At 42.4% G+C, this 26042-nt stretch overlaps 1 protein-coding gene across 3 annotated transcripts in view; it reads right to left on the bottom strand.

Moving 5' to 3' along the window:
* Window positions 1–26042, bottom strand: part of RBKS (ribokinase) — a 140104-nt gene that overhangs the window by 32988 nt on the left and 81074 nt on the right. For all 3 annotated transcript variants that reach the window (XM_060245193.1, XM_060245210.1, XM_060245202.1), the window contains one exon: window positions 16588–16776. In XM_060245193.1, the coding sequence (XP_060101176.1) occupies window positions 16588–16776 (189 nt within the window). The remainder of the gene's footprint in view (window positions 1–16587; window positions 16777–26042) is intronic.

Below are 26042 nucleotides of genomic sequence, written 5' to 3' on the forward strand. Positions count from 1 at the left end.
CAGAAAATGGGCGGGGTCTTTGTAAAACAGCACTTGTTCTTGGTTGCCCTCATTCAAATGAAAGGGTTCTCCATGGGTACAATAACAGTAGCCCGCTTGCAGGATAAGGTGGGATATAAATCCAAATATAAATCCAAATTAGCAGCCGCCAGAGGATCAAGACAACTAGAAGCACACAGGCTTGTGGTCCCAGTCACCCTTCAGGCTTTTCTTCTCTTTATTCCTCCTTCTCTTTCTCCCTTTCTTTCCCTGGGCTACCCTTCATTTCTTTTTAGTCCCCTTCCGACATTCTTTTGCCCCTTCTGTGGGTGACGCTCACCACCCCCTTTTGAGGTGACGCTCACCACCCCCTCTCAAAACTGCAACAGTGCCTCAAAAAGGTTGGGGACTCCTGCACTACATACCAGGCAGAGGAGTATTTACACTAATCATGTGTCTCCTGTAAGATCTGTTTCATTGGAACTTGAGGGCAATACAGCAGCTTCTCTATTTAATGTCAAGGGAAGGCAGTCAGGGCAGATGTTGCAGGCTCTGTCTCTCCGTTCTTACTACCTAAGCCATTTCAAATTGTAGGTTATCTAAGATAGGTTGCTGTGATCTGCTCATTGATAGTGGCCAAGCTAGCCATTTCAAAGCTGCCAAGTGGCATGCCTAGCTTCTAGCAGATTTATTCATGAGTAAATGATACAGATGGCCATTCCAAGCAGCAAACTGACACAGCTACCTACCAGCAGGTTTTCAGTCAGCAAAAAATGTTCTAGCTTGCTCAAATGACAAGTTGGAGCCCTTCCCACTAGCAGATGAAAAGTAAGCTCTACATTTTGCTGCCTGAGATGGTAAAGAAGGGTGTTTACTTGTAAGGAATACCTGTGAGATTCTTTGCATGGGTTGTTTGAACATGTAAAAAGAATAGCGTAAAAACATGACAGAACAAGAAGCAACAAGAAAGACTTCAAAGCAATTCACCAGTGTGGATATAGATGTATAGCTATAGGGGCAGAGAATTACACACTACAAAAAATCAGACCTTGTATCTTATTTATTTGATCTCAGAGTTGCAATAAACCACCAAGATCATCTACTCCAACCTCCTGCCAATGCAGGAATGACAACTATAATACCCCCAACAAGTAGATATTCAATTTATATTTTCAGACCTCCAACCATGAAGAATCTACCACCTCAAGAGGGAGACTGTTCCAGTGTCAAACACACTTCACCAGAGAAATATTTTCTTCAAATTTACATGAAACCTCCTTTGCTGTAGTTTATATCCATTACTCCAAGTCCTAACACCCAAAATGCCTGAAAACATATCCACCTCGTCGTCCACATGACATCCCTTTAGGTATTGAAAGATGCAGACCACATTATCTCGCAAGCATCTCTTCTCCAGTGTAGAGATTCCCATTTCTTTCAACTCCTCATAGGATATCGTCTCCAAAATCCTCTAGTGTCCAGCTTCATTACCCTATGCTGGACTCCTTCCAGCTTATTGACATCCTTCCTAAAATGTGGTGTCCAAAACTGAGCACAGCACTCCAGGTGAGGACTAACTAAAGCAGTGTACAGCGGCACCAGTACAGCAGTTATATATACCTCATATAACCTTGACACTACACTAGAATCACATTTGCCTTTTTTACCACCACATCACACTGCTTGTTCATGTTATGGTGGTAGCACCCAGGCAGGTTTCACCCATCCAATAGTTATATAACTGATTTTTACTACCCAAGCGCAACACTTGTCCCTATTAAAATTCATTTTATCTGCCTGGGCCCAAACCCCCATGCTACTGAAGTCTAGCTGCATCCTATTTCTATTCTACAAGGTATTAACTACCCCACCCAAGAAAAGTGCCAGGAATTCCCAGAATCTATTCTAATCCTACAAACAAGTAGCAATGCTTCTGGCTACTCAGAAGTGACCAAATGCATGCTGAACAAGCCTATCAGTATTCCTATTGTATTATCCATCCACATAACCTAGGACAGTCCGGGCACTGAAAACCCTTTTACATGGCTGAGCCCTGGTTCGAATTCAAAGCTAGAGAGGCATTGTGTTTTAGCTTGGAGGTATTCTTTAAACTCAGAGGGAGGCAATGACTAAATATTGACATTCATCTTATTTTCTATACCTGTACTAAGAACCTTTCCTAACATTGTATGCAATCTGCAGCAAATTATGACATTGCTTTCAGTACATGTCTCTCCAACAGCTGGATCTCCATTAAATTATGCATTCCCATCTGGTAGAAGACTATGAAAGACTCCAGGCCCCCTCAAAATGAGGGACAGAAAGGGATTTAATTAGGAAGATGAGTGGTTTAGAACTAAGACCAGACCATGACCTGGGTGGTCTTCCAGCTGTCCTGTGGCCAACGTTAAGACTGCAAGCTGTACCATACAAACCTGTTTACATTTGTTCAATTTGCTTAAATGATGTTTCCATTCATTGATCAAAAAATCATTTATACTGAGCAGCGGAAAAGGCCTTTTTTCATTATATGGTGCTCAGTTGAACTAGTCAGGACAAGGCCTCAGGATCCTGCATTAGAAGGCTTTATATCTGGCTGTGTGGCAGTGGATCAAAGAGCAACCTTTTGGCAATGCATTCATTGCTTCATTATGTGAAGATGATCTTTTGAACAATCTGCACACAAACCTCCTGATGCCTCTTTTTTCCATTCTGCAAATTAGGCATAATAAAGTTTTCTGATCTCAAAGGGTGGCCAGAAGCCCTCAGGTTTATACAGTGCTTTGCAATTCTCAAATGCACACACTACAGGACTGTCAGCAAGCAGAAGCAGAGAAAGGTTTTTTCCTTCTTATTCTAAAGAAGAGTTGGTACAGTGCCTAGAACAACCCTGGTGCATGACAAGGAGCTCCTACGCACCACAGCAAATGCATGTGAATATTACTCACTCTCCCTCTCACTTGGCTCCTCATCCACAGGAATACCTGCAATACATATTGACACAAGTACCTCTCATCCTACTAAGGACCATCTGCATGTGCTAAGGCTGACTAATTGTCTTGGCTGTTTTCAGAATATTAGAAAAGATTTATTCTAAATGCTTCACTTGAGCGAGCCCCTAATGCAAGACCAGTAGCTCTCTTCCTGTATAATGGAAGAGTAGATTTGCATCCTGGACAGACACTTGGCAACCTGGCAGGGGAAGGAAGTGCCACAGTTGTGGGGCATCCCTACTGAACATGGCTCTCGGGCTGCCACTGCTGTTTGAACTCAGTACACTGATGCTCAAACATTGTTAGTTGGTCTTGAAGGCTGTGATAGAACACTAGGAAGAGTCAAAAAATTGATTGTATGCAGTTGTGCCCAGACCTGGAAAGAAATACCCACTCAAAAACTCTCAGATAACATCTCGGTTGGGAGTCTACACCTAAAGTTTGTTGTTGTTGCTTTGGGGCAGATTGGAGGCTGTGTGGCTTTCCTGATGGTTGCTTTGCCTATTTCAACATAATATCTTGCCTCCACAGACACTGTTCCTTGGTTGCTACTATTTGCCTGTTTCCACTGATTTGCTTTTAGCCTGGGATGGAGATATTTAAAAAAATGTTTTTAGAGAATTTTTTCAAGAAGGAAAGCCATCTATGGTGTTGTGGTTAAAGAGCTGTGGATGCTAATCTGGGAGAACAGGGTTTGATTCCCCACTCTTCCACATACAACCAGCTGGGCAACCTTGGGCCAATCGCAGTTCTCTCAGAGCTGTTCTCTCAAGAGCAGTTCTCAGCCCCACCTACCTCATAGGGTGTCTGTTGTGGAGAGAGGAAGGGGACTGTAAGCTGCTCTGAGACTCTGAATGAAAGGCAGATATAAATCCAACTCCTTTTCTTCTATAGGAGCTGCTGCTTTGAGAGCATTGTGCCAAGAGTGCAGGGGTATGTTTTAAATGAAAAGCAATATTCCTACAACAGCAACTCTTTCTGGAGAAAAGTCAGCTAGATGCCTTTCCACAAATGAAGTAACAAGTGCATTATGATTGTGCTGGGAGGGGGGGAGGGGTTTGGAAACTGCCTAACGGTCTGCACAGGGATCAGAAGCTGGGAAGACCAAAGAGAGCCTTGTCTGCTATAGAGCACGTCTAGTCAGTGGCAATGATTTGAAGTCATGCGACTTTTGCAGCTAAGCTGAACTTTAGGAAATAATAGATGCAGTGTTAAATCAAATTTAATAGCTACTGATTGGAGCAGCTGGTGGGTTAATTTATTCTGTATGGCCCTTTGTATTACAAAAATTCATTTGGCTTGCATGCTTGTAGGCAAGAAAGCAGAAGGCCAAGTCACAGGGTTATTTTGGCTACGTTATAAATAAAGGATGCTATTATCTATCACTATCTGGGGCATAATTTTACTATAATACCCTCCTCCTCACCATACAAATCTATGATTAACCACAATTAGAGCCCTGACTGCTAGCCTGATAATTGCTGCCACTGTTAACAGAACCTCTCACGTTGTGGTCAATGCCACTTTTCACTATCAGGCTAACAACTATGGGTAGGAAAAGGTTAACCACCCTCCTTGTGGTGAGTTGCAAAAGTCTCCCCTCATATGCTTTGTCTGCCAATGGCTTCATTTACTAGCAGCTGCTTTCTTCATTGTCAAGAAGTTAAGTGAAATAAAAATCACTGTTCTTTGTACAAACAGCATGTGAGATAGCAAACAGCAAGGGGTATTATTAAATAGCAAAGGCATTTTGTAGTATTAGAGTCGACCACAGCTTCCACTTCTGCTGATGCACAGAATTTTGAGTAATTAGTCACTAGATTGACTTCAGTATTTATATCCTCTTGAGTCAGAGCCGTTAGGCCACAAAGTCAGGAAAAAAAGAATTACCAGTACTTTTTTCCCCTGGATGAATATATATGCTTCCACTTTATTCCAACAGCCATTGCACTCTCCTGGCTTGGATCTTGTTCAGAATTTGCAGTTACATTCAAGGCATACATGAGGAGCCGAGAGGGCAATGTCCCTATGATGGAGAACTGACTTCTTATTCTCACAGCCTTCTGGTGAGATAAACACAGGAGCGTATGAACCATGATTGTTTGCTGTTCTTTGCAGCCTCCCTGTTATTTCAGTGATCATCTGAGACCTCTGAAAACATGATGCTCAGAAACACAGGAACCTATGGACAAAGTGCTGTGGAAAACTGCTGGGAAGAGAAGAAACTGAATAACATCAACCCCACTCCACTCACACATCCTTTCTGCACTGATGATGAAGCCTGTTGTGTTGGTAGAAATTGCTAACAGAATACCAAAGAGGGGTGACATTGCCTGATTCCTTCTCTTCCCAGCAGCCCCTTGTAGACTGCTGCATTTTGCTCACAGGACTCCTGTGACTATAAGCACAAGCATTTTGGAGGCCACAGAAAGGGAGATTTGTTGAGTCTGTGTTACCTGGCCTCACAAAATAGGGTTGCCAGCTCTGGGCTGGGAAAGACCTGGAGATTTGGGGGATGGAGCCGAAGGTGGGCAGGGTTTGTGGAGGGAATAGGCTTCAATGGGTTATAATACTATCAAGTCCACCTTCCAAAGTCGCCATTTTCTACAAGTGAACTGATGTCTGTTGTCTAGAAATCACTTGTAATCCCCAGAGATCTATAGCTACCACCTGGAGGCTGGCAACCCTATCACAAAGTCATAAAATATCTTGTAAACACGTGTGCACACGCACACGTACGCACACACACACACAAAGCCTTGAAAAACACCACTGGGGACACACAGTTTCCAGTTCCCTGCCTGGCCAAACTAGCAGCAGGGGTGTTTGGAAATCTAATGTTGGCCCTGCTGTTTCTACAGCAGGAACCACATCAGAAGTCTGTAAAAACAAGCAACCAAAATCCATATACCAATGGGGGGGAGTACTGTTTATTTTGGCCCTTACAGTTTCAGTTCAGGAAGGAAACTGTTGCCTGGAAATACTGTCAGTGCATTGGATCCAATGAATCCCCTCTGCTAAGCGAAGAGTGTTCCCTCCAGTGGAGAAACATTTCTGCTGATGAAGAAAAGCTCTTCACTTTAGATCAAAACTGAAGTTACATTTGATGTGCATCAGGATACAGGTTCCTGACCCAACTTATAGTCAAACATTTGAGTAGAGACAAACTTTTAAAAAACCTTTGTCATCAAGCACAGCTCCAAATGCTGTGAGGGAAAAGGAGCAGCTTCAACCATCCCTCTTCTGTTGTTTCTGTCAGTGAAATGGTTCCAGGGGAGGATCTATTGCCCCTTCCTCTGGCTCCATGTGTCCATTTCCAAAGCACGTAGAGCCAGAGGAAGGAGCAAACAGGCCCTCTCCCTCATCCATTTCTGCTTGCAAAGGCAGCATGGGAGGGAAGCCTGGATCTCTTAATTCCCCCTCAAGGTATTTTAACTTGAGGGTGACATTAAAGGTTAGTTCCCATTCTAATATTTCAGTATGAGTTGAATCCAGCATCTATGCCCAACACATGTCAAAACATAATGTATACTTTGGCCATTAGTGAAAGGGAGTTGCTGGATTCAACTTAGTACATATACAACTTTTATTCACTTCAGCATAGCAGAACCAGCAGCAAATAAGAAGCAAAGAAAAGTCCAATCAGCCAAAAAATGAGCCACTAAGGTTTACTTCTCCCTAGAGACTTGCTCAAGGTAGCTTACTATTAAAACACAACCATTAAAAACAAAGCCATCAAATCCCACTAAAACAAACAATTAAAAGCCATAAAAATATAGCTGATACCATTAAAACAAACCAGGTCTTATTAATATAGAAAAACACTGGGTAATGAGTTCTTATTACAAGCCAATTAGGGACGTGCAAACAAAAAAAAAATTGAAAAAATTCAGATGTATTTGGGGCTTAAAAAATTTGGGGACTGAATATCTCCTAATAGATTCGGTAGGTGAATCTGATTTGGGAGATATCTGGCTATTCCTGAACATATGGCCCTATTATACCCTATGGGCCACTGAAGTCAATGGCAAAATCGGGTATAATGAATTGAAGCTGGGGGGGAGGGGGTTTGAGGTAGAGGTTCCAAATTTGCAGGGCAGCTGCAGAAGCCTCTCCCCTACCCTTCATTCCCAACCCCACCCTTTGTTCCCACACCACCCACCTGCCCAGTAGGCTGAAGTTTACTGGGTTTTTTTTGTTTTCTTTTGCATCAAGAGGGCGTGTGTGCCATTTAATCTCCTTCTGGGCCTTCTGGTCATGGGGATCCTTGACATGGCTGCAGGGGTGGGGCAGGTTTGCTTATGTTGGCTGATTGGAGTGTATGTGAGTGGGTGCCCCACGACTTATTTCAATGTCCTCTAAAGAAAAAAAAATCCTGGCTATGCCCCTGGTACTGACCCATGATCGAGAAGTCAGACAACATCAACAACATTCCTATGGCAGGTAACCCTGGATCTATACAAAGAAAGCAGTTAGACCGGCAGCATTTTCTACTTATTGCAACATTCTGGCTAAACAAAGCAGGTAAAAAACTGCTGTTTTTATCTTTTAGAAGGCCATTATTTCCTAATGCTACTTAACTCTACCAAAGTAGTTATTTTAAGCAAGGAAAAAGTAGAAATGGGCATGAACATTTCAGCTGAAAATATTTTAAACAGACACACCAGGTTCTAAAAGAGCTACTTAGTTTGTGAATCAATCTTATTGTAAGCTATGAACGCTAAAATCGTTGCCAAATTATAGATGATGTTGGAGCTCTGCAATTAGAACTCCTGATGTGTAATTTGTCCCTTAAAAACAGACTTGGAGGCAGGATCAGGACTGGGGCTGCAGCACTGTGGAAATTTGCTAACTCTCTCCCCTTGATCTGTTTCACTGATAAAATGGCTACATCTGACTGCTTTAAGCCCAAGTTTGTGGGGAGGGGGGAGTGAATAGGAACCCATATTGTGTGTGTGTGTGTGTATTTTCTGTTAGAGAAACAGTGTAAGGGGAAATGATCAGTCTCTCTTTCCCCAATGCCATGGTCCAGATCCATATTGTTCTCCCTCAGCATGGAACTCCAGTGCAGGGTTGCCAACCTCCAGGTGGGAAACATAGTTATCCTGGAATTACAACTGATCTCCAGGCTACCAAGATTGGTTCTCTGGAAAAAATGGCAGCTTCAGAGGGTAGACTCTCTGGCATTACATCTTCCTCTAAACTTTGCCCTTCCCAGGCTCCATCCCTAATCTCCAAAAATTTCCAAGCCCAGAGCTGGCAACCCTGTTTGAAGATCATGCATAGACTGGTCTGTAGTCCCTCAGCAAACAGTTGGGTCTGTCCCTTTTCTTCTTTGGGCACTAAAACAAGGAATGGAGTGCATCATCTCACTGTGTCTACAGTGACCTCTTCAACTGTAAAGCATAAATGATGGCACCACCAAAAGAAAGAAAAATTATTTTCTTTCTGATAGTAACTTGCTACTATATGTTGTTCTCATGAAAACAACATTGATTTATGAGCTTTTCAGAATCCCGCCTCGCAAAACATCCATAAATGAGGATAGCACATCTGTGGAGAACCCTGGGCCCAAAAGTCCTTTTGAGATTTCTAATGAAATAATACATTTTCCTGCTTCAATCCCCTGAGGCATCCCCTCTTCCAAGCTGCTCTTGATGACCTGGAAGATCCTTGGGAACAGCATGGATACAGTGGGAACAGAAGATGGAAGTCATGTCTCCTTTTGTGTGTACCAAAGTGCCCTTCCATTCACAGAAAAGGGGTTTTGGACACATATTGCGTATACAAGGGGGTTACCATGCAACTTGCCTACAGGGTTTTTATTCCCTTACAGGGTTTTATTCCAGGTGAAAGGTAGAAGATGAGCTGAGTACCATGCTACACTGAAGGTGTAACACACTGCCTAACACCTGCCTTCATAGAGGATTTCTAAAAACCTGTTGATATATCACAGTAAATGTGTCTTTGCATTCTTGGCAGTATAGAACACTGCAGCCATACAAAAGTCAGACAAGAAGAAAACTTTATAGCTCTACCCCCAGTTACTGCTTAAAGTGTCTTTTTGGGGGGACAGAGAGATTTCTGTCCACAGGTTTTGTTGCATGATGTGACAGAAGAGAGACACATTTTTACCACCTTGCAAAGAGTGTTAAGCATGGGTTATAGCATGCCCACACATACTAGCACACATCAACAGGAGAGGGAACTGAGGGAAGATCGCTGCCAGCTTGAAACATCTAGGCGGAGTGTTTTTCTCTCTCTTGCTGCAGGTGGCTATAGCTTGGGCATGGCCTGGGGAGTAAGATGAAATGAAAGAGTCCTTTGGCTCTTGGCCAACAGGATCAACCTTGTGGATACCAACTCAGAATGCCTCATGTACTTTTTATCTTTTGCTTTTTTTATCCTGTTCTATGTACATTTGTTAAAATATATTTTTATAAGTCACTGTGGGTTCCCATTAGGGAAAGAAGCAGGATAAAATATACTATACAACTGCATAAATGTTTTTAAGTGTCTTTAACACAGGCCCTCTGGCACAGCGAGGGGAACTGTAATTCAATACCTCTAGAAATTTTTCATGGAAGATAAGGCAATCAATTATTTGTGACAATTAATTGAAACCTTGATGTTCAGACACAGTACATGTCTGAGGGGAGGGCTATTGTCCTGATATCATGGCTTTTGTAAAGGCTGACCACTGATAGAAGCAGGACAATGGTCAAGATGGCCTGATCCAAGAACATAAGAGAAGCCATGTTGGATCAGGCCAATGGCCCATCCAGTCCAACACTTTGTGTCACACAGTGGCCAATATATGTGTATGTGTATGTGTGTGTATACACACACACACACATACATACACACAAACACACACACACACATATATATATACTGTGGCTAATAGCCACTGATGGACCTAAGCTCCATATTTTTATCCAATCCCCTCTTAAAGCTGGCTATGCTTGTAGCCTCCACCACCTCCTGTGGCAGTGAATTCCACATATTAATCACCCCTTGGGTGAAGAAGTATTCCCCTTTATCCGTTTTAACATGACTGCTCAGCAATTTCATTGAATGCCCACGAGTTCTTGTATTGTGAGAAAGGGAGAAAAGTACTTTCTCTACTTTCTCCATCCCATGCATAATCTAGTAAACCTCTATCATGTCACCCCGCAGTCGACGTTTCTCCAAGCTAAAGAGCCCAAAGCATTTTAACCTATCTTCATAACGAAAGCGTTCCAACCCTTTAATCATTCTAGTTGCCCTTTTCTGCACCTTTTCCAATGCTATAAGATCCTTTTTGATGTGCGGTGACCAGAATTGTACACAGTATTCCAAAGGAGATCGCACCTTCGATTTATACAAGGGCATTATGATACTGGCTGACTTGTTTTCAATTCCCTTCCTAATAATTCCCAGCATGGCGTTGCCCTTTTTTATTGCAATCGCACACTGCCCTGACATTTTCAGTGAGTTATCTACTACGACCCCAAGATCTCTCTCTTGGTCAGTCTCTGCCAGTTCACACCCCATCAACTTGTATTTGTAGCTGGGATTCTTGGCCCCAATGTTCATTACTTTTCACTTGGCCACACTGAACCTTATCTGCCACGTTGACGCCCACTCACCCAGCCTCAACAGATCCCTTTGGAGTGACTCACAATCCTCTCTGGTTCTCACCACCCTGAACAATTTAGTGTCATCTGCAAACTTGGCCACTTCACTGCTTATTTCCAACTCAAGATCATTAATGAACAAGTTAAAAAGCATGGGACCCAGTACTGAGCCCTGCAGCACCCCACTGCGTACCGTCCTCCACTGCGAAGACTGCCCATTAATACTCACTCTCTGCTTCCTATTAATTAGCCAGTTTTTGATCCACAAGAGGACCAGTCCTTTTACTTCATGACTCTCAAGCTTACTAAGGAGCCTTTGATGAGGAACTTTATCAAAAGCTTTCTGGAAGTCAAGGTAAACAACATCTATTGGGTCCACTTTGTCCACATGCTTGTTCACCCCCTTAAAGAACTGTAACAGGTTAGTGAGGCAAGATCTTCCCTAAAAAGAACCCATGCTGAGTCTTCCTCAATAACTTGTGTTCATCAATGTGTCTACTCATTCTGTCCTTGATAATGGTTTCTACCAACTTTCCCAGTATTGAAGTCAGACTGACTGCCCTGTAATTTCCTGGATCTCCTCTGGAACCCTTTTTAAAGATGGGGGTGACATTTGCTTCCTTCCAGTCCTCAGGAACGGAGGCAGATTTCAATGAACAATTACATTTTTTTGTCAGGAGATCCATTAGTTCAACTTTGAGTTCTTTCAGAACTCTTGGATGTGTGCCATCCAGACCTGGTGACTTATTAGTTTTTAATTCGTCTATCAGTTGTAGGACCTCCTCTCTTGTCACCTCAATTTGACTCAGGTCTTTCAACACCCCTTCCAAAATTAGTGGTTCTGGAGCAGGCAAACACTTCTCATCTTCCACAGCGAAGACTGAGGCAAAAAATGCATTCAGCTTCTCAGCCATTTCCCTATCCTCCTTCGGTAATCCTTTGACCCCTTGGTCATCCAAGGGCCTCACTGCCTCCCTGGCTGGTTTCCTGCTTCTAATATATTTGAAGAAAATTTTATTGTTAGTCTTTATGTTTTTTGCAATATGCTCCTCATAGTCCCTTTTTCCCTGCCTGATCACAGTCTTGCATTTGATTTGCCACAGCCTGTGTTCCCTTTTATTAATCTCACTTGGACTAGCTTTCCACCACTTAAAGGAGTCCTTCTTACCTTTTACAGCTTCCATTACTTTGTTTGTTAACCATGCAGGCCATTTCTTATACCTGTTTGTGCCTTTCCTAACTTGTGGTATATATTTTATCTGAGCTTCTAGGATTGTAGTTTTAAATAGCCTCCAAGCTTCCCCAAGGGTTTTGACTGTATTTACCTATCCTTTCAGTTTCCTCTTCACATGCCTCCTCATCTCAGAGAATTTACCCCTTTTAAAGTTAAACCTGGTTTTGCTTGTCTTTTGGGGCAACTCCCTATTTATACAAATGGTGAAATCAATAACGTTATGGTCACTGCTCCCAAGCGGTGCTATCACTTTTACATCTCTCACCAAGTCTTGGGCATTACTTAGGATCAAATCCAAGCTGGTCCAATCCTGGTAGGTTCTGTGACCATCTGCTCCATAGCACAGTCATTGAGAGCATCTAGAAACTCAATCTCTTTCTCTCGACCAGAACACATATTGACCCAATCAATCTGCGGGTAGTTAAAATCACCTTTTACGACACTGTATTTACGTTTAGCCGCTATCTTTAATCCTTCCATCATATTATAATCATCCTCTATCTTTTGATTTGATGGGCGATAACAAACTCACATAGTTAAATTTCCTTTTGGGTCCTCTATTTCGACCCAAAGCATTTCTAGAAGGGAATCTAATTCTTTGACCTCAGTCTTACTGGACTGTATACCCTCTCTGACATACAGAGCCACCCCACCTCCAACCCTTCCCTCCCTATCCTTCCGATATAACTTATATCCAGGAATCAGTCCATACTGTTTGTCACCATCTCAGTAACAACTCTGATCCATTATCCGATAGAAAAGTAACAGTCAACCCTTCATCTCTTTGAGAGGAGTCCTCCCGAACCAGAGACATTTCATCTCCTGTCGGTTTTCCCCCAAGATTTAGTTTAAAAACTGCTCTGCCACCTTTTTGATTTTAAGCATCCAGCAGCTTGGTTTCATCTGGGGACAAGTGGAGACCGTCTCTTTTGTACAGCTCCCGCTTGTTCCAGAAAGCATCCCAATGCCTAACAAACTTAAATCCTTCCTCCCTACACCATCGTCCCATCCAGACATTGAGACTTCTAATTTGTGCCTGTCTCTCCAGCCCTGCATGTGGAACAGGTAGCACTTCTGAGAAGCCTACCTTGGAGGTCCTGGCTTTAAGTCTCCCGCCTAGCAGTCTAAATTTTTCCTCCAGGACCTCATGACTGCATTTCCCCAAATTGTTGGTGCCAACATGCACCACGACCACTGGCTCCTTCCCAGCACTGTCTATCAGCCTATCTACTACACGCGTAATGTCTGCTACCTTCGCACCAGGCAGGCAAGTCACCATACGGTCAGTACGCGGTTTCACCACCCAGCTGTCTACTTGCCTAAGGATTGAATCACCAACTACCAAGACCCCCCACCCCCTTCCCTGCCCAGGGATAGTTCCTTGGCGCGAAAGGATTCCCGCTCACCAACTGAAGAAGAGGGCGCATTTCCCTTATCCTCAGCACTGTGTCCTGTTCCCTCTTGACTCTCATGCTTCCTGGCAGCAACAGGACTGCCATGTTCAGAGTGGGGCTCATCAAATACATCCCCAAGAATCTTCTCTGAGTGCCTAACTGACAGTCTCTGCTTCTCCAGGTAAGTCACCTCGGCCTCAAGGGTATGAACTCGTTCCCTGAGTACCAGGAGCTCCTTGAATCAAGCATACACCCAAGACTTCTGTCCTGCGGGCAGATAGTCATACATGTGACACTGGAAAGCCCCCATGCCCCTGCTGGCATTCTACCTTCATGATAGCTTTTTAAAAATATACAGTCCCCTTTTAAATCCTGTTTGTTTATGTGGCTCTCCTTCTGGAGGGTCTACTTACCTTATTGGGAAATAAGGTCTTATTTTTTTAAATTTTAATTACTATAGATTAGATGTGTGTGAAGGAGCCTTAAATCAACAGGAATAATTAGACAAAATCTATTTGACTCTTCTTTGTAGCACAAATGCATCTTAACTACAGTAATATGTATTATTAATTTGGTCTGATATTTGTCCTTTGGTCTGATACTGATCCTTCCTTCCTCCCTCCCTTCCCTCACTCCCAAAGAGGGTATCTGATTTTGTGGGAAGAGAGCATTACTATTCCAAGTAGCAGGATGAATGCCAATGGTGCCAACAGAAGAAGTGCATCTGAAGGATGACTAATGTGAAAATGGTTCCATTAAAGTATTTCATGGGCATCTAATTAGTTAAGATTTTGCCTATGAAAACTCTTTGCTCAACCACAAAAAGAAAATCCTCATGGATTGAAGCGTGTAAAGGAAATATGCCTCCACCCAAAAGGAAGGTTGTTAAACCACTGATGTCATAAAGTGCAGTTTTAGTCAGCAAACCACCATGCACTTTCATTCAGTGCTGGCAATATCTTCTCTTACTACAGAGAATTTTTATATTGTAGTGGTGACGGCATGTCCAGTCATCTTACTTTTAAAATCAAATGAAGTTGATATATGCTTCAGTAGTGGACTGAACTACCAGAAGAAGAAGAAAAAATGAAGATTAATAAACTAGCAGAGCTGCTGTGTGGATGGACAGGAGTAGCCCTGCTGAAGCTTGCCAGGGCTTCTCTCTTGGCTGTATTTTTTTAAAGACTGTGAGTACATTTGCCACAAGCATAAAGTGGGGAGGGGGTCAGTCTCGAAAGCAGCCACTAAATAATAAAAAGGCTTTAAGAGATCTTAGGATGGCATGGATATGCAGAGTGGGCACCAGTTTTTATCAGTGTCATTACAGGTCCTGCCCCATGGGTTCATTTGTCCCACAGTACACATGGTACCTTAGATGGCAGTAAATATGTTCACACCAGAAAAACTGAATTGTTTTAGTAACAAAATATTTTAAAAAGGATTTTCGCCCCCATCCCCAGCCAGGAAAAAGGCATCTGGAGTGTGTCTGTTATAACTGTGGTATTTGTTGCACAATAAAGCAGTAATATGAGGAATTCCAACACAGAGAAGTAAAATCACCTCTCTTAGGCTAGATACAATCTCAGTGACTGAACAAAAAAGAGGGTCAATATAGTGCAATCCTAAGAACCCATTTCTGGAAAAAGGCTGAGCAGACATGAGTAGGATTCTGAGTAGACCTGTTTAGGTTTGCTAAATTGCTAAGGTAAACAGAACCATACCAAAAGCTCCTCTTTGAGCAAGACAGTTACATTTGAGTCCAACAGCGCCTTAGTGACCAACAAGATTTTCAAGGTATAAGATGTTGAAAGTCAAAGCTCCCTTAATCAAACATGGGTTTTTGCTACAGAAGCTCAAATCCAGTTGAAACCTGGCATGCAAAAATAAACACACAGGCTTCTTGAGATACAACCTCTGCTCCCCAGGTGCTCAAAATGCAGTATGGGTACTGAGGAAAGAGCAGTTTAAGAGGAAACCTGATAAAATACCACACACAAGACAACAATTGACCCCCCTTCCCCCAAGGAGATGTCAAAGTCATTTGGATGCTGCTCTTCATCTGCAAAGAGTATTTGGTAGTACAAGCTGGAGAGGAACAGCTTCCGCACGGAAAAAAACTCTCCAAAAATCAGGTACACGTGTACAATATCTGGATCCCAGCCTACGTGTTCAGAGGTTCATGGCCTTCTTTTGGAGACCCACAGCTTCTGCAAGGGAAAAGTCCTCTGAAACATTTGGGTGTCTTCACAGACTGCCCTTGTCTATCTCTTTTGGTTCCAGCCTACTGCTGTAAAGATTTATAGCAAAACAGCAGTTTCTGGAGGTGCAAAATGGTTTCTGATTACTGTAGCCATAAACTTAGGCAAACGATTTAAGCCCTGATTCACCTTCTGCAGCAGGGATCTGTTGTCCTCTGGACAGAATCAACTATTCTCATTCAGCTATACATAACACTATGGTTTTCCTTCACAAAAGGGGGAAAAAATATCACGGCTGCTGCAGGAAAAAATATGTTACATTTTAAGACATCAGTAGGTTAAAATGTATAGTTAGTACATACAGTGCTCTCAACACATCCCCAGAACTACTCTGGATTTGCATCAAAAAGAACTGCTAGCACAAAATGTACCAGCTCTTAGAAATGCAAGTGAGATAAAATTGCTATCAGAACCTTAACTATTGGCTTTCGTGATAGCTGCTGCTGCTAATTAATACTCCTAACATTCCATTAGAGGACAAGTCAGTCGGTGCCTGCTTGTAACAAACTGGGGGGACCCCACCCCAGTGCTACAATTTATGATCAACGCAGGTCATTGACCTTACAAATCACAACAAAATTAATTTGGCAAGGCACGCCTCTCCTGCCTTTTCACAAGGTCCTGTGGAATTTGAGCACCTGATAGTACTTAAACTCTGCAAAGCAAGGGCTTCTGCCAGCACAAACAGTTCAGACATGTGTAGACAGAACCAGTCATTCAGTTTTGGGGAGTCAGAGGAGAGGTTTGCAGGGCGTCTCCTTTCTCCCACCACACAAAAGTTCAGGGGTGTTTGAGGTGATCACTGAGGGATTACGTTGCCATCCTGTGCAAGTAACAACACAGCCGCTGCTAGTGCTGTTTGCTACAACACCAAAGAGACAGGAGGGTGAAGGAAGAATGCATTGATATCATCAAGTACATCCTGATCTGGTCTATCTACAGAACACAACCTATAAACCTTGAGTGCACTGACATTCACTGCACAACAGCCTGAAAAACAACAGTATGTGGGATAAATAAAGGCTTGCTCAAAATGTGTATCTGAATGCTTGCGCTTCATGGTGCTTAATACTTTTCTATAAACCAACACTTAAAATCACAAACACATACCGTGGTGTCCACAGCGGTGACCTTCTTAGCAGGAATGTGTTTCGGAATGGGCTCCTTTGCAGAGACCATTACACATCCCTCAGGGCCCAAGGTTACGACTGCAGTCTCACAGCCTTTCTCTAACAGCACAAGCCCCACGCAACCAGCGTCTTGAGCATTACTGACAGTGATGCCTGTTAGAATTTCAGCCTAGAACAAAAGATCAAAACCATTAAAAATACACATTTGGCATATTTTACAATTAAACAACATGAATAAGTTGTAAAAGAGCCTTCGTTGCCTCTGTTTGAAAGGAAATACATAATCTTTTCAGCAAACAACGGGTGCATTTCAGCTTTGGGTTTTCCCTGTGAGATTATTTTAGGTCCGCAGAGACAAAAGGAGAACTAGACAACCCCATTTCTCATAAAAATGTATTGTTATTATTTTGACAGATGAGGCATTGCACTGACTTTCCATGCTTAGAGCTTTCTGTATATTGAATCAAAAAAAATAAATTTGGTGCCTTAAAATGCTTGTCTTCTCCACTTTAATTGAGCCACTAAGTGCAAACTAAGGTTTTGCACTGGTTGCAGAAGATGCTCAGACTTGGTCTCCACCAACCTCAAGTGACAATCATTCTGTCACTGAGCAGCTGATGAGGAGGCAGACTTGTCATTCAAGTAGCGATGCCAACCTCTAAGCTATTGCTGTAGATCTCCCACTATTATAACTGATCTTCAGGCAACAGAGATCAGTTCACCTGGATAAAAGGGCTGCTCTAGATGGTGGACTCTATAGCAATATACCCTATTGAAGTCCTTTCACTCCCCAGGCTCCATCCCTCAAATCTCCAGGTATTTCCCAACCTGGAACTGGCAACCATGCATTCAAGACTGACTGACAAATGCTAGAGGCAGTGTTGTGCAGTGGCTGGCGCACTAGATTTGGATATGTGAAGTCCAAATTCCAATGTCTTGCTCTGCTAAAAAAACAAACACACACACACAGATTGTCTTTGAGCAGGACATAAGAACATAAGAGAAGCCATGTTGGATCAGGCCAATGGCCCATCCAGTCCAACACTCTGTGTCACACAGTGGCCAAAAAATCCAGCTGCCATCAGGAGGTCCATCAGTGGGGCCAGGACACTAGAAGCCCTCACACTGTGCCCCACCAATCACCAAGAATACAGAGCATCACTGCCCCAGACAGAGGGTCACAACAATATGCTGTGGCTAACAGTCACAGATGGACCTCTGCTCCATATGTTTATCCAACCTCTTCTTGAAGCTATCTATGCTTGCAGCCGCCAACACCTGTGGCAGTGAATTCCACATATTAATCACCCTTTGGGTGAAGAAGTACTTCCTTTTATCAGTTCTAACCCAACTGTTCAGCAATTTCATTGAATGTCCATGAGTTCTTGTATAGTGAGAAAGGGAGAAAAGTACTTCTTTCTCTTCCTTCTCTATCCTGTGCATAATCTTGTAAACCTCTATCATGTCTCCCCTCAGTCGATGTTTCTTCAAGCTAAAGAGCCCCAAGCATTTTAACCTTTCTTCGTAGGGAAAGTGTTCCAAACCTTTAATCATTCTAGTTGCCCTTTTCTGCACTTTTTCCAACGCTGTAATATCTTTTTTGGAGTGTGGTGACCAGAATTGTACACAGTATTCCAAATGAGGCCACACTGTCAATTTATACAGGGGCATTATGATACTGGCTGATTTATTTTCAGTTTCCTCCCTAATAATTCCCAGCATGGCGTTGGTCTTTTGTATTGCAGTCACACACTGTCTCGACATTTTCTTTGAGTTATCTACTATGACCCCAAGATCTCTCTCTTGCTCAGTCTCTGCCAGTTCACACCCCATCAACTTGTATTTATAATTAGGATTTTTGGCCCCAATGTACATTACTATGCACTTGGCCACATTGAACCTCATCTGCCACGTAAACACCCACTCACCCAGTCTCAACAGATCCCTTTGGAGTATCTCACAACCCTCTCTGGTTCTCACCACCCTGAACAATTTAATATCATCTGCAAACTTAGCCACTTCACTGCTTACTCCCAACTCCAAATCATTAATGAACAAGTTAAAAAGCATTGGACTCAGTACTGAGCCCTGCAGTACCCCACTGCTTACCACCCTCCACTGCGAAAATTGCCCATTTATACTCACTCTTTGTTTCCTATTTATTAACCAGTTTTTGATCCATGAGAGGTCCTGTCTTTTTACCCCATGACTCTTGAGTTTACTAAGGAGCCTTTGATGAGGAACTTTATCAAAAGCTTTCTGGAAGTCAGGGTAAACAACATCTATTGTCCACATGTTTGTTCACCCTCTCGAAGAACTGTAACAGGTTAGTGAGACAAGATCTTCCCTTACAGAACCCATGCTGAGTCTTCCTCAATAACTTTTGTTCAATGTGCCTACTAATTCTCTCTTTAATAACGATTTCCACCAATTTACCCAGTATTGAAGTCAGACTGACACTGTCTTTATTTTCTGGTCACTGTCCTTATTTTCTGGTCTAGCTCATGGGAACCAGTTGCGATTCTAAATATATATATTTTCTATCCAGTCTTCCTTCAAGGAACTCAGAGAAGCACAGATGATTCTTCCATTTCACATTTTATCCCCACAGATAGCCCTCTAAGGTAGGTTAGGCTGATGGAGTATGCCAACCCAGGATCACAGCATGAATTTCACCACAAGCAGGGCCTTGAAGCCTAGGTCAACAAATATCACTGGTTTTCTGCATGCTCACTCAAGGAAATGTGGGGTGGAAAATGTAAAAAGAAAAAACATAGCCCATTCCAGATGATTTTAGGAATGACTGGATTTTTTAAAAGCATAACATACTCAAAGCCCTTAATATTTACTCATCCAGACCTCCTTCTTTGCCATAACACAGTGGTGCTGCGTATTTATGACATACTGTTGCTGTCTGGAGTATCTGAAGCATCTGCCTTTTGCAAAGATGTTTCTCCAGCTGTCTGAACAGCTGAGTCACAGAAAAGGGAACAGGGAGGGGGAACTGGGGTATAAGGAAACAAGCTGGGAGCCACTTCCCTCCACAGAGGTAACAGAACCAGACAAACGGACGTGCCAGAAGTCAAAATATACCACCAAGCATCAATTGTGATATTAAATATAAAAGTGCTGGGCTGCATTGGAAAGTTTTGCTTGCCAATAAAATTATTTTAAAAACTCAGGGCTACAATTGGAGGAAATAACTAATGGTTGTTGCAAAAACAGAATTAAAATACAACAGGAGGCTGAGATTTTTATTAGTTTGTTTTAAAAAGAATTCTGCACAGCATCAAGCAAAAACGACCCCCCCCCTCCCCGAACCACCCACCTGCATTTTGTTAAGGGCATAAAACATTCAAGGGTGACAAGGCAAATCCCATGAAGCTGGTGAGAAATATATCCCAAATTGTAATTATTTACACTGCTAAACTACACATTTGTATACAACATCATGGATAATACAATGCTGTCATTGCAAAACCAAGTACTTAAAAAGAAAGGGCCAAAGATTAGTTTCATAGTTTAACAATATGCAAACTTGGTGCAGCACTCACTCCAGCTTCTGGTTGGCAGCATCAATTCCTGTGAGCAAATATTTGAATTGCCGAACCTTTAGAAAACTTGGCTAGGTACAATTCTGCAGTCTCAGTGAGAATGCAAACCTGGCATTATGCCCTCCACTGCACCCTCACAGCTGCCAATTCCCCACCCATTGCTGGGATTCTTCACGTACCCCTTAGGCGCAGTTACCCGAGAATAGTGTTGTTACAATTTTTCAATACTTGTTCTCCAGGCAAAACTTGCATTTTCCTTTCAGGAGGTTAGGGAAGATTGTGGGATTGACAGTGCCATCCTAAGTAGAGCTACATCCTTCTAACCTTATCGGAATCAATGGGCTCAGAAGGGTGTAATTCTGGCCAGGATGGTGCACTTTAAGTGCCACACTAGAGATACACAAATATTGTCAGTGTGGTATCTAATTATTCAATCCAATGATTGCTCCTGGAGAAACACAGAATTATTCTTCAAAACATCAGCAAATATGTTGTTCTAGGCAATATATAAACTAAGCCTTCAGCTCAGGCAATGGCTACAAAGGTCTCACTCTTTCATACCTTTAATGTTATTCTCTATAAGCATCACCTAAGCTACAATCTAACAGCGCAGACCTACACAGAGTTTCTGAGTCCACTGATGTCACCCCTTGCCCTCCTTAATCATATATCAGTTCTCTTATCTCAGCATTCAGACCAGGACATCAAATCCATACACACTGGCTTTTCAGTCCTGCCCACATCTAAGGCAATATCCCTGATTTTACCTTCAAAGCTGCCCACAGGCTGTCTCCAACGCGTATTTCTGTCCTCATTTTATATTGCTCCCCCACAGCCTTCTCTTTTGCAACTCTGCCATCACCAGCTGCCCTCTTCACTTCTTTGTCCATTGTCTCTTGCAGCTCCTTATGCCAGGAAATCCACATATAAACTTAAGAACCCTTCTCAAAACTAATTTGTGTGAACTTCTGGGATAACTGTATTGTTCACTTTTATTGGTTTTAACTGTTGTCATACTGTTTTTAAGATGTTGTTATCTGTCCTGAGCCCGTTTGGGAAAGGCCAGAATATAAATTATATAAATGAAAATAAAGAAATAAGTTCGTACTAGGGATGGGCATGGACCTGCTCACACCCCAAAATATGGGCCAAACTGGGACCAGTTTAGGGCTTGGGAACCAATATTTGAGGAAGACGTGCTTCCTGAGCATTTACCAGACTTTCTGGCAGGTTTGGTTCAGCTATTCAGGGCTTCAGTTTCTCTTTGCTGGCTCAGCTTTCTTGGGCTCCCTCATGCAGCCCCTTGAAACAAGCTGTGCAAGGGACCTGAGACAGCTTGGTCAGCAGAAAGGAGGGAGTGAAATGCTCCCTGAGGCGCACTTCACCCCCATATTTAACCCTCTGGTTTTGCTCCCCCCTCCCCACTCGGTGGCAGGGAGCAAAACCAGAAGGTTAAATGAAGCCTCTTACTAGGTGATTCCCACCCTTTTTCCTGGCTGCGATGAGCTGTGGCTGGAAGAAAGGGTGAACTGAATTTGCTGGACCAGTTTGGTCCATATGAGGCCAGTTCTGCAAAGCCGAACTGCCTTTTTAAAGTCTGTGCCCATCCCTAGTTCTTATTCTTCATTCTCAATTACGGTAAATAAAACCAAAATACAAAAAAATTGGATGCGCTTACATCCACCCTTGTTATCCTCAACTGCACTCTGACACTAATGGGCTTGTACACATGTCTTGCTCACTCATTTGTCCCCACTTCTTAAGAAGAGAATTCTGGTTTAGAAGCTAAGTCCAGTTACCCATGATATACAAATGCAGGCATGCAAATGAAACAGATCCCCCCCCCCCACAGCCCTGCAAATACTCAGATCACAAACCTGCATTAAACTCCAGTTTAGAATCCTGGTTTGTAGAGGGGGGAAACAAACCCTTAGCTGTGTTATATACATTGTGCATACCTAGAGTTAGGCTCTTAGTAGGATACCTCCATTATACTCTGCAAGAAGGGAGGAACAAGGTGCGAGTGCAAGTTTGGCAACATGCTAGGTTCACACAGATGTTGGTTTAACATGCAGCCTCCCTTCTCTTTCTTTTCTTGTCCTATTTGCTGAAAAATGTAGATTGTAAGCTTTTTTTTTAGGCCAAAGCCTCTCTTTGTAAAACTTTTGAACGTTTATGGACTTAGATAAATTCTTGAATGTCAGCTGTGCTATTCTGCTCTGGAAATACTGGAAAGAAGTTGTATGGCCACTAAATACTAACTTATAATAATTATTTACATAAAGAAGTGATTCTTAACATTTAGTCCAATATTGTTCACCAGTATGTAACATTATCACTGAATACCCCTCCAGCCTGATATAAAAATTGTGGCATAAAAATATCACTCCATACAAGGCAACTTTATATGGGTATACTTATGGAACATGCCAATGATATACACACAAATCTCAGACATCCTTTCAATAAGACCTTTGAACCTGGTGGCAATCAGCAGACTTCTTAGTATAAGGTTTGATTGCTGTGCACCACTTTTGTTAAGTCTTGTGGGAGAAATCTAGCATTTTACACTCAGCGCACAGTGAGCAGTTTAAAACATCTCTACTGGCTGTCAAAAGCCATTGCTGGAGGAAAGAAGAGGCTGCCTAAAATCCCACTCTGGCCTCAGTTTGTAAATTGCCCTCATTAAGAGCCACCAATTTAAGACAATTTTTAATCCACCTTCCTTCTAGAACTGATTTTTTAATACCCTCCCCCCACCTTTCTAGTTTGAATTGATTTAGCTTTAGAAAACACACAACCTTAATGTTTGGCTTCCATAAGCCTAAAATTTGATATACTTATTCTGTGTTTCTTTCATTTGGAAGAAGAGAGAACCAGCACATTCCTGGGCAAACCTCAGGGATTAGGCTATGCTACATCTGGTGCACAGTGAATTAACCAGCCAGTTCCAACAGGCTTGATCTTTCTGGGAAAGGGGAGAGGGGGGAAAAAGCCCAAACTGCAAGCTAATCAAAAAAGCAGGAACTGATAACCTTGCAAGATGTTTGTGCAGTATTTTATGCACAAAGCACATAGAAATTAAGAGCTGCACAAATAAAAATGATTACTGAAGCAATCATTTTACAGGGTTTAAAAAGAAGAAAGAACCCAGAGCTTGAGAAATGTCCTTACTGGTCGATGATCCTCTGATACCTAAACCCTACTTGTACTTCCTCTAGCACAAAAAAATATCTGTCAGTAACAAGATATTTTAGAATACCCACTGTGCATGGTTGCTAAAGTATCCACAGTGTTTAGCGGATGTATGCTATAAAGCATTGGTTTCTAACCAATAAATGTTATGGGGACAAAGCCACATGGCAGAGCTTGCAGCTACATTTGATTCTTCCAAGTCTTTGGAATGTCGCTGAATGGCTTTATGCCTCTGTGGCCGAGAAGATAAATAACAGAAACTTCCTGCCTAATCCCATAACTGTTATCAACCAATCATAAACTCACAATTACGTGTAGCCATATGAATTATTAAAGCACCTGGCAGAAACTTCATAGCTTGTGCCGACAATGAAGCATAAATTTCCACTTCCCTTTAAAGTAGACAGCAAGTCAGCGCAAAAAAAGTCACACAGGGATGCTAGTTTCAAGTTTATTTCAATTTATATCCCGCCCTTCCCACCAAAGTGGCTCAGGGCGGCTCACAGCGCATAAAATCTAACATAAAATTATTGAATTTAAAACATCTTACACAGTTAAAACAGTAAAATAAAACATATAACAGCGGTCTATTAAAACTACACTCAGTTTCCAATGCCAATTAGTTATAGGCCAGCCAGAAGAGGGCTGTCTTACAGGCCCTGCGGAACTGGCCAAGGTCCCGCAGGGTCCTCACCTCTTCCGGCAGCTGGTTCCGCCAGAAAGGGGCCGTTACAGAGAAAGCCCTGTCCCTGGTAGATTTCAGGCGGGCTTCCTTTGGCCCGGGGATAACGAGCAGATTTTGAGATCCTGATCTCAGTACTCTCTGGGAAACTCTCTGGGCTAATTTTGATGCGCTCTGAATTTTCTTTTCCTTTTATAGCTTATAGAAGATGATTGCAACTATTTTTCCCTTTTAGCCACATTTCTTTCTCCATGAAATTACAACAGATAAGTAAATCTTTATGCCTTGCCTACAGTTCATTTTAATTTTGAATTAAGAATCCAGGAACATTTAAAGGCTGTGCCTACACAGTTATCCCTCTCCTCTGGTTGATATAGCTGGGATGATCATGCATAGTGTGGGAGTTCCACATGGTAAGCTCCTTCTAGCAGTGGTCCTGCATCATGGTTGTACCTGTCTAATGCAATACAGTGTCAAATTGTCTGAGTAAAGTGTCTCTAAAAATTGTGTTCTTAGGACTGCAGTCTAATTTTGGAGGAGAGTAGATACACACTCGCTCATGCATAATGAATTTGATATAAACCAGCTAGGGTTGGTTTATATAGGATTGTAGCAGCTATGTATGTTTAGCTGAACATCTGCATGAAGCCTATGCATGTAATAATAGGGGAATCTCAGCGCAATTGGGAACCCTGCAAGAGTCTTATGAACCATGCAGATGTTCAGCTGAAAGCATGTTACCATGATCCTAGGCATGAGGCTGTCAGGAAGGCAGAACATATAACACCCAACACAGGGAGGGAGGATGTACATTTTAGGTTACAGCTGATCCCTTGCCCCAAAGTGGGAGTGAGTCTGATCTAAAGGGAATCAGGTATTAAGGTGGTAGGAATCCAGCCAGTCATGTAAGAAAATTACTGGTTTGGGCAAGCTTCTTCCCCTGGAAATGTTGCCCTGTGTGTGTCTCTAATGTATCCTAAGTTACATCTGACCTATTAACTAGGGAAGTTAGCTGTGTTAGTCTGTTGCTGCAAAATAGTAAAGAGTCCAGTAGCACCTTTGAGACTAACAAATTTTATTGTAGCATAAACTTTCAAGATAGACAGTACTCTTTGTCAGATGCATCTGATGAAGACAGCTGTGCTTCTCAAAAGCTTATGCTACAATAAAATTTGTTAGTCTCAAAGGTGTTGTTGGACTCTTTACTGTTTTGAAGGCGATGTCATTGAGCAAAGGACATTGCAAGGCAGCACTCTGGATTTTGGACAAACTCTATGGTTTTGAAGGCAACCCCTCACATAGTTTCGCCCTAAAACCAGAGCGTTGTGCATGACATCCTGCCCACCCTTGGAATGCCCACAAATCCCCCTGCCAAAATGGTGAGGGGATCTGGCAAACATACCCCTCCACCACTTCCTGATCTTTGCTCTGAGGGGATGGTAAGAGAAGATAGTCAGGCCAGGGAGTTACCATCATATCCTGAAGACCATGTTTACTATCCTGTCATATTCAGTTTTTAAACTGTAAACTGCTGGGTGGCTTGACAAAGGAGTGGCATATAAATGCGTGAACTGAATATAGCCATGGCAGATTACATTCCAACATCCATCCACTTAAAGAAGTTGCAGAGCAGGAGCCTCATTAAAATCTTAATCTTTATTTAAACTTCTTCTTAATCATTTGCTCTCAAAACAAGTGCTAATTCCCACAAATCACCACATGAATACGTATATTCATAGAAGGTGTAGCATGCCTTTCTACTTGGAAAGGCATGCTACAGGACAAAGTATAACAAAATTAATAATTTCAAACAAGGAAGACATTTAAAACAACACCTATAAATAAAACAAGCATCAACAAAACAAATCAGAAACAATTAACAATTAAAAAGAAAGTCTGTCCAACAGCTTTAAGACCTCAAAAACATAATGAAAACTGGAGATTTCCCATTAAAGGATGGATTTCCTAATTCTTAGCATGCTGAACTCAATGGGAAGAAATGTC

This window comes from Heteronotia binoei, chromosome 1, assembly GCF_032191835.1.
Source record: "Heteronotia binoei isolate CCM8104 ecotype False Entrance Well chromosome 1, APGP_CSIRO_Hbin_v1, whole genome shotgun sequence".
In the NCBI taxonomy this organism is placed as follows: Eukaryota; Metazoa; Chordata; class Lepidosauria; order Squamata; family Gekkonidae; genus Heteronotia; species Heteronotia binoei.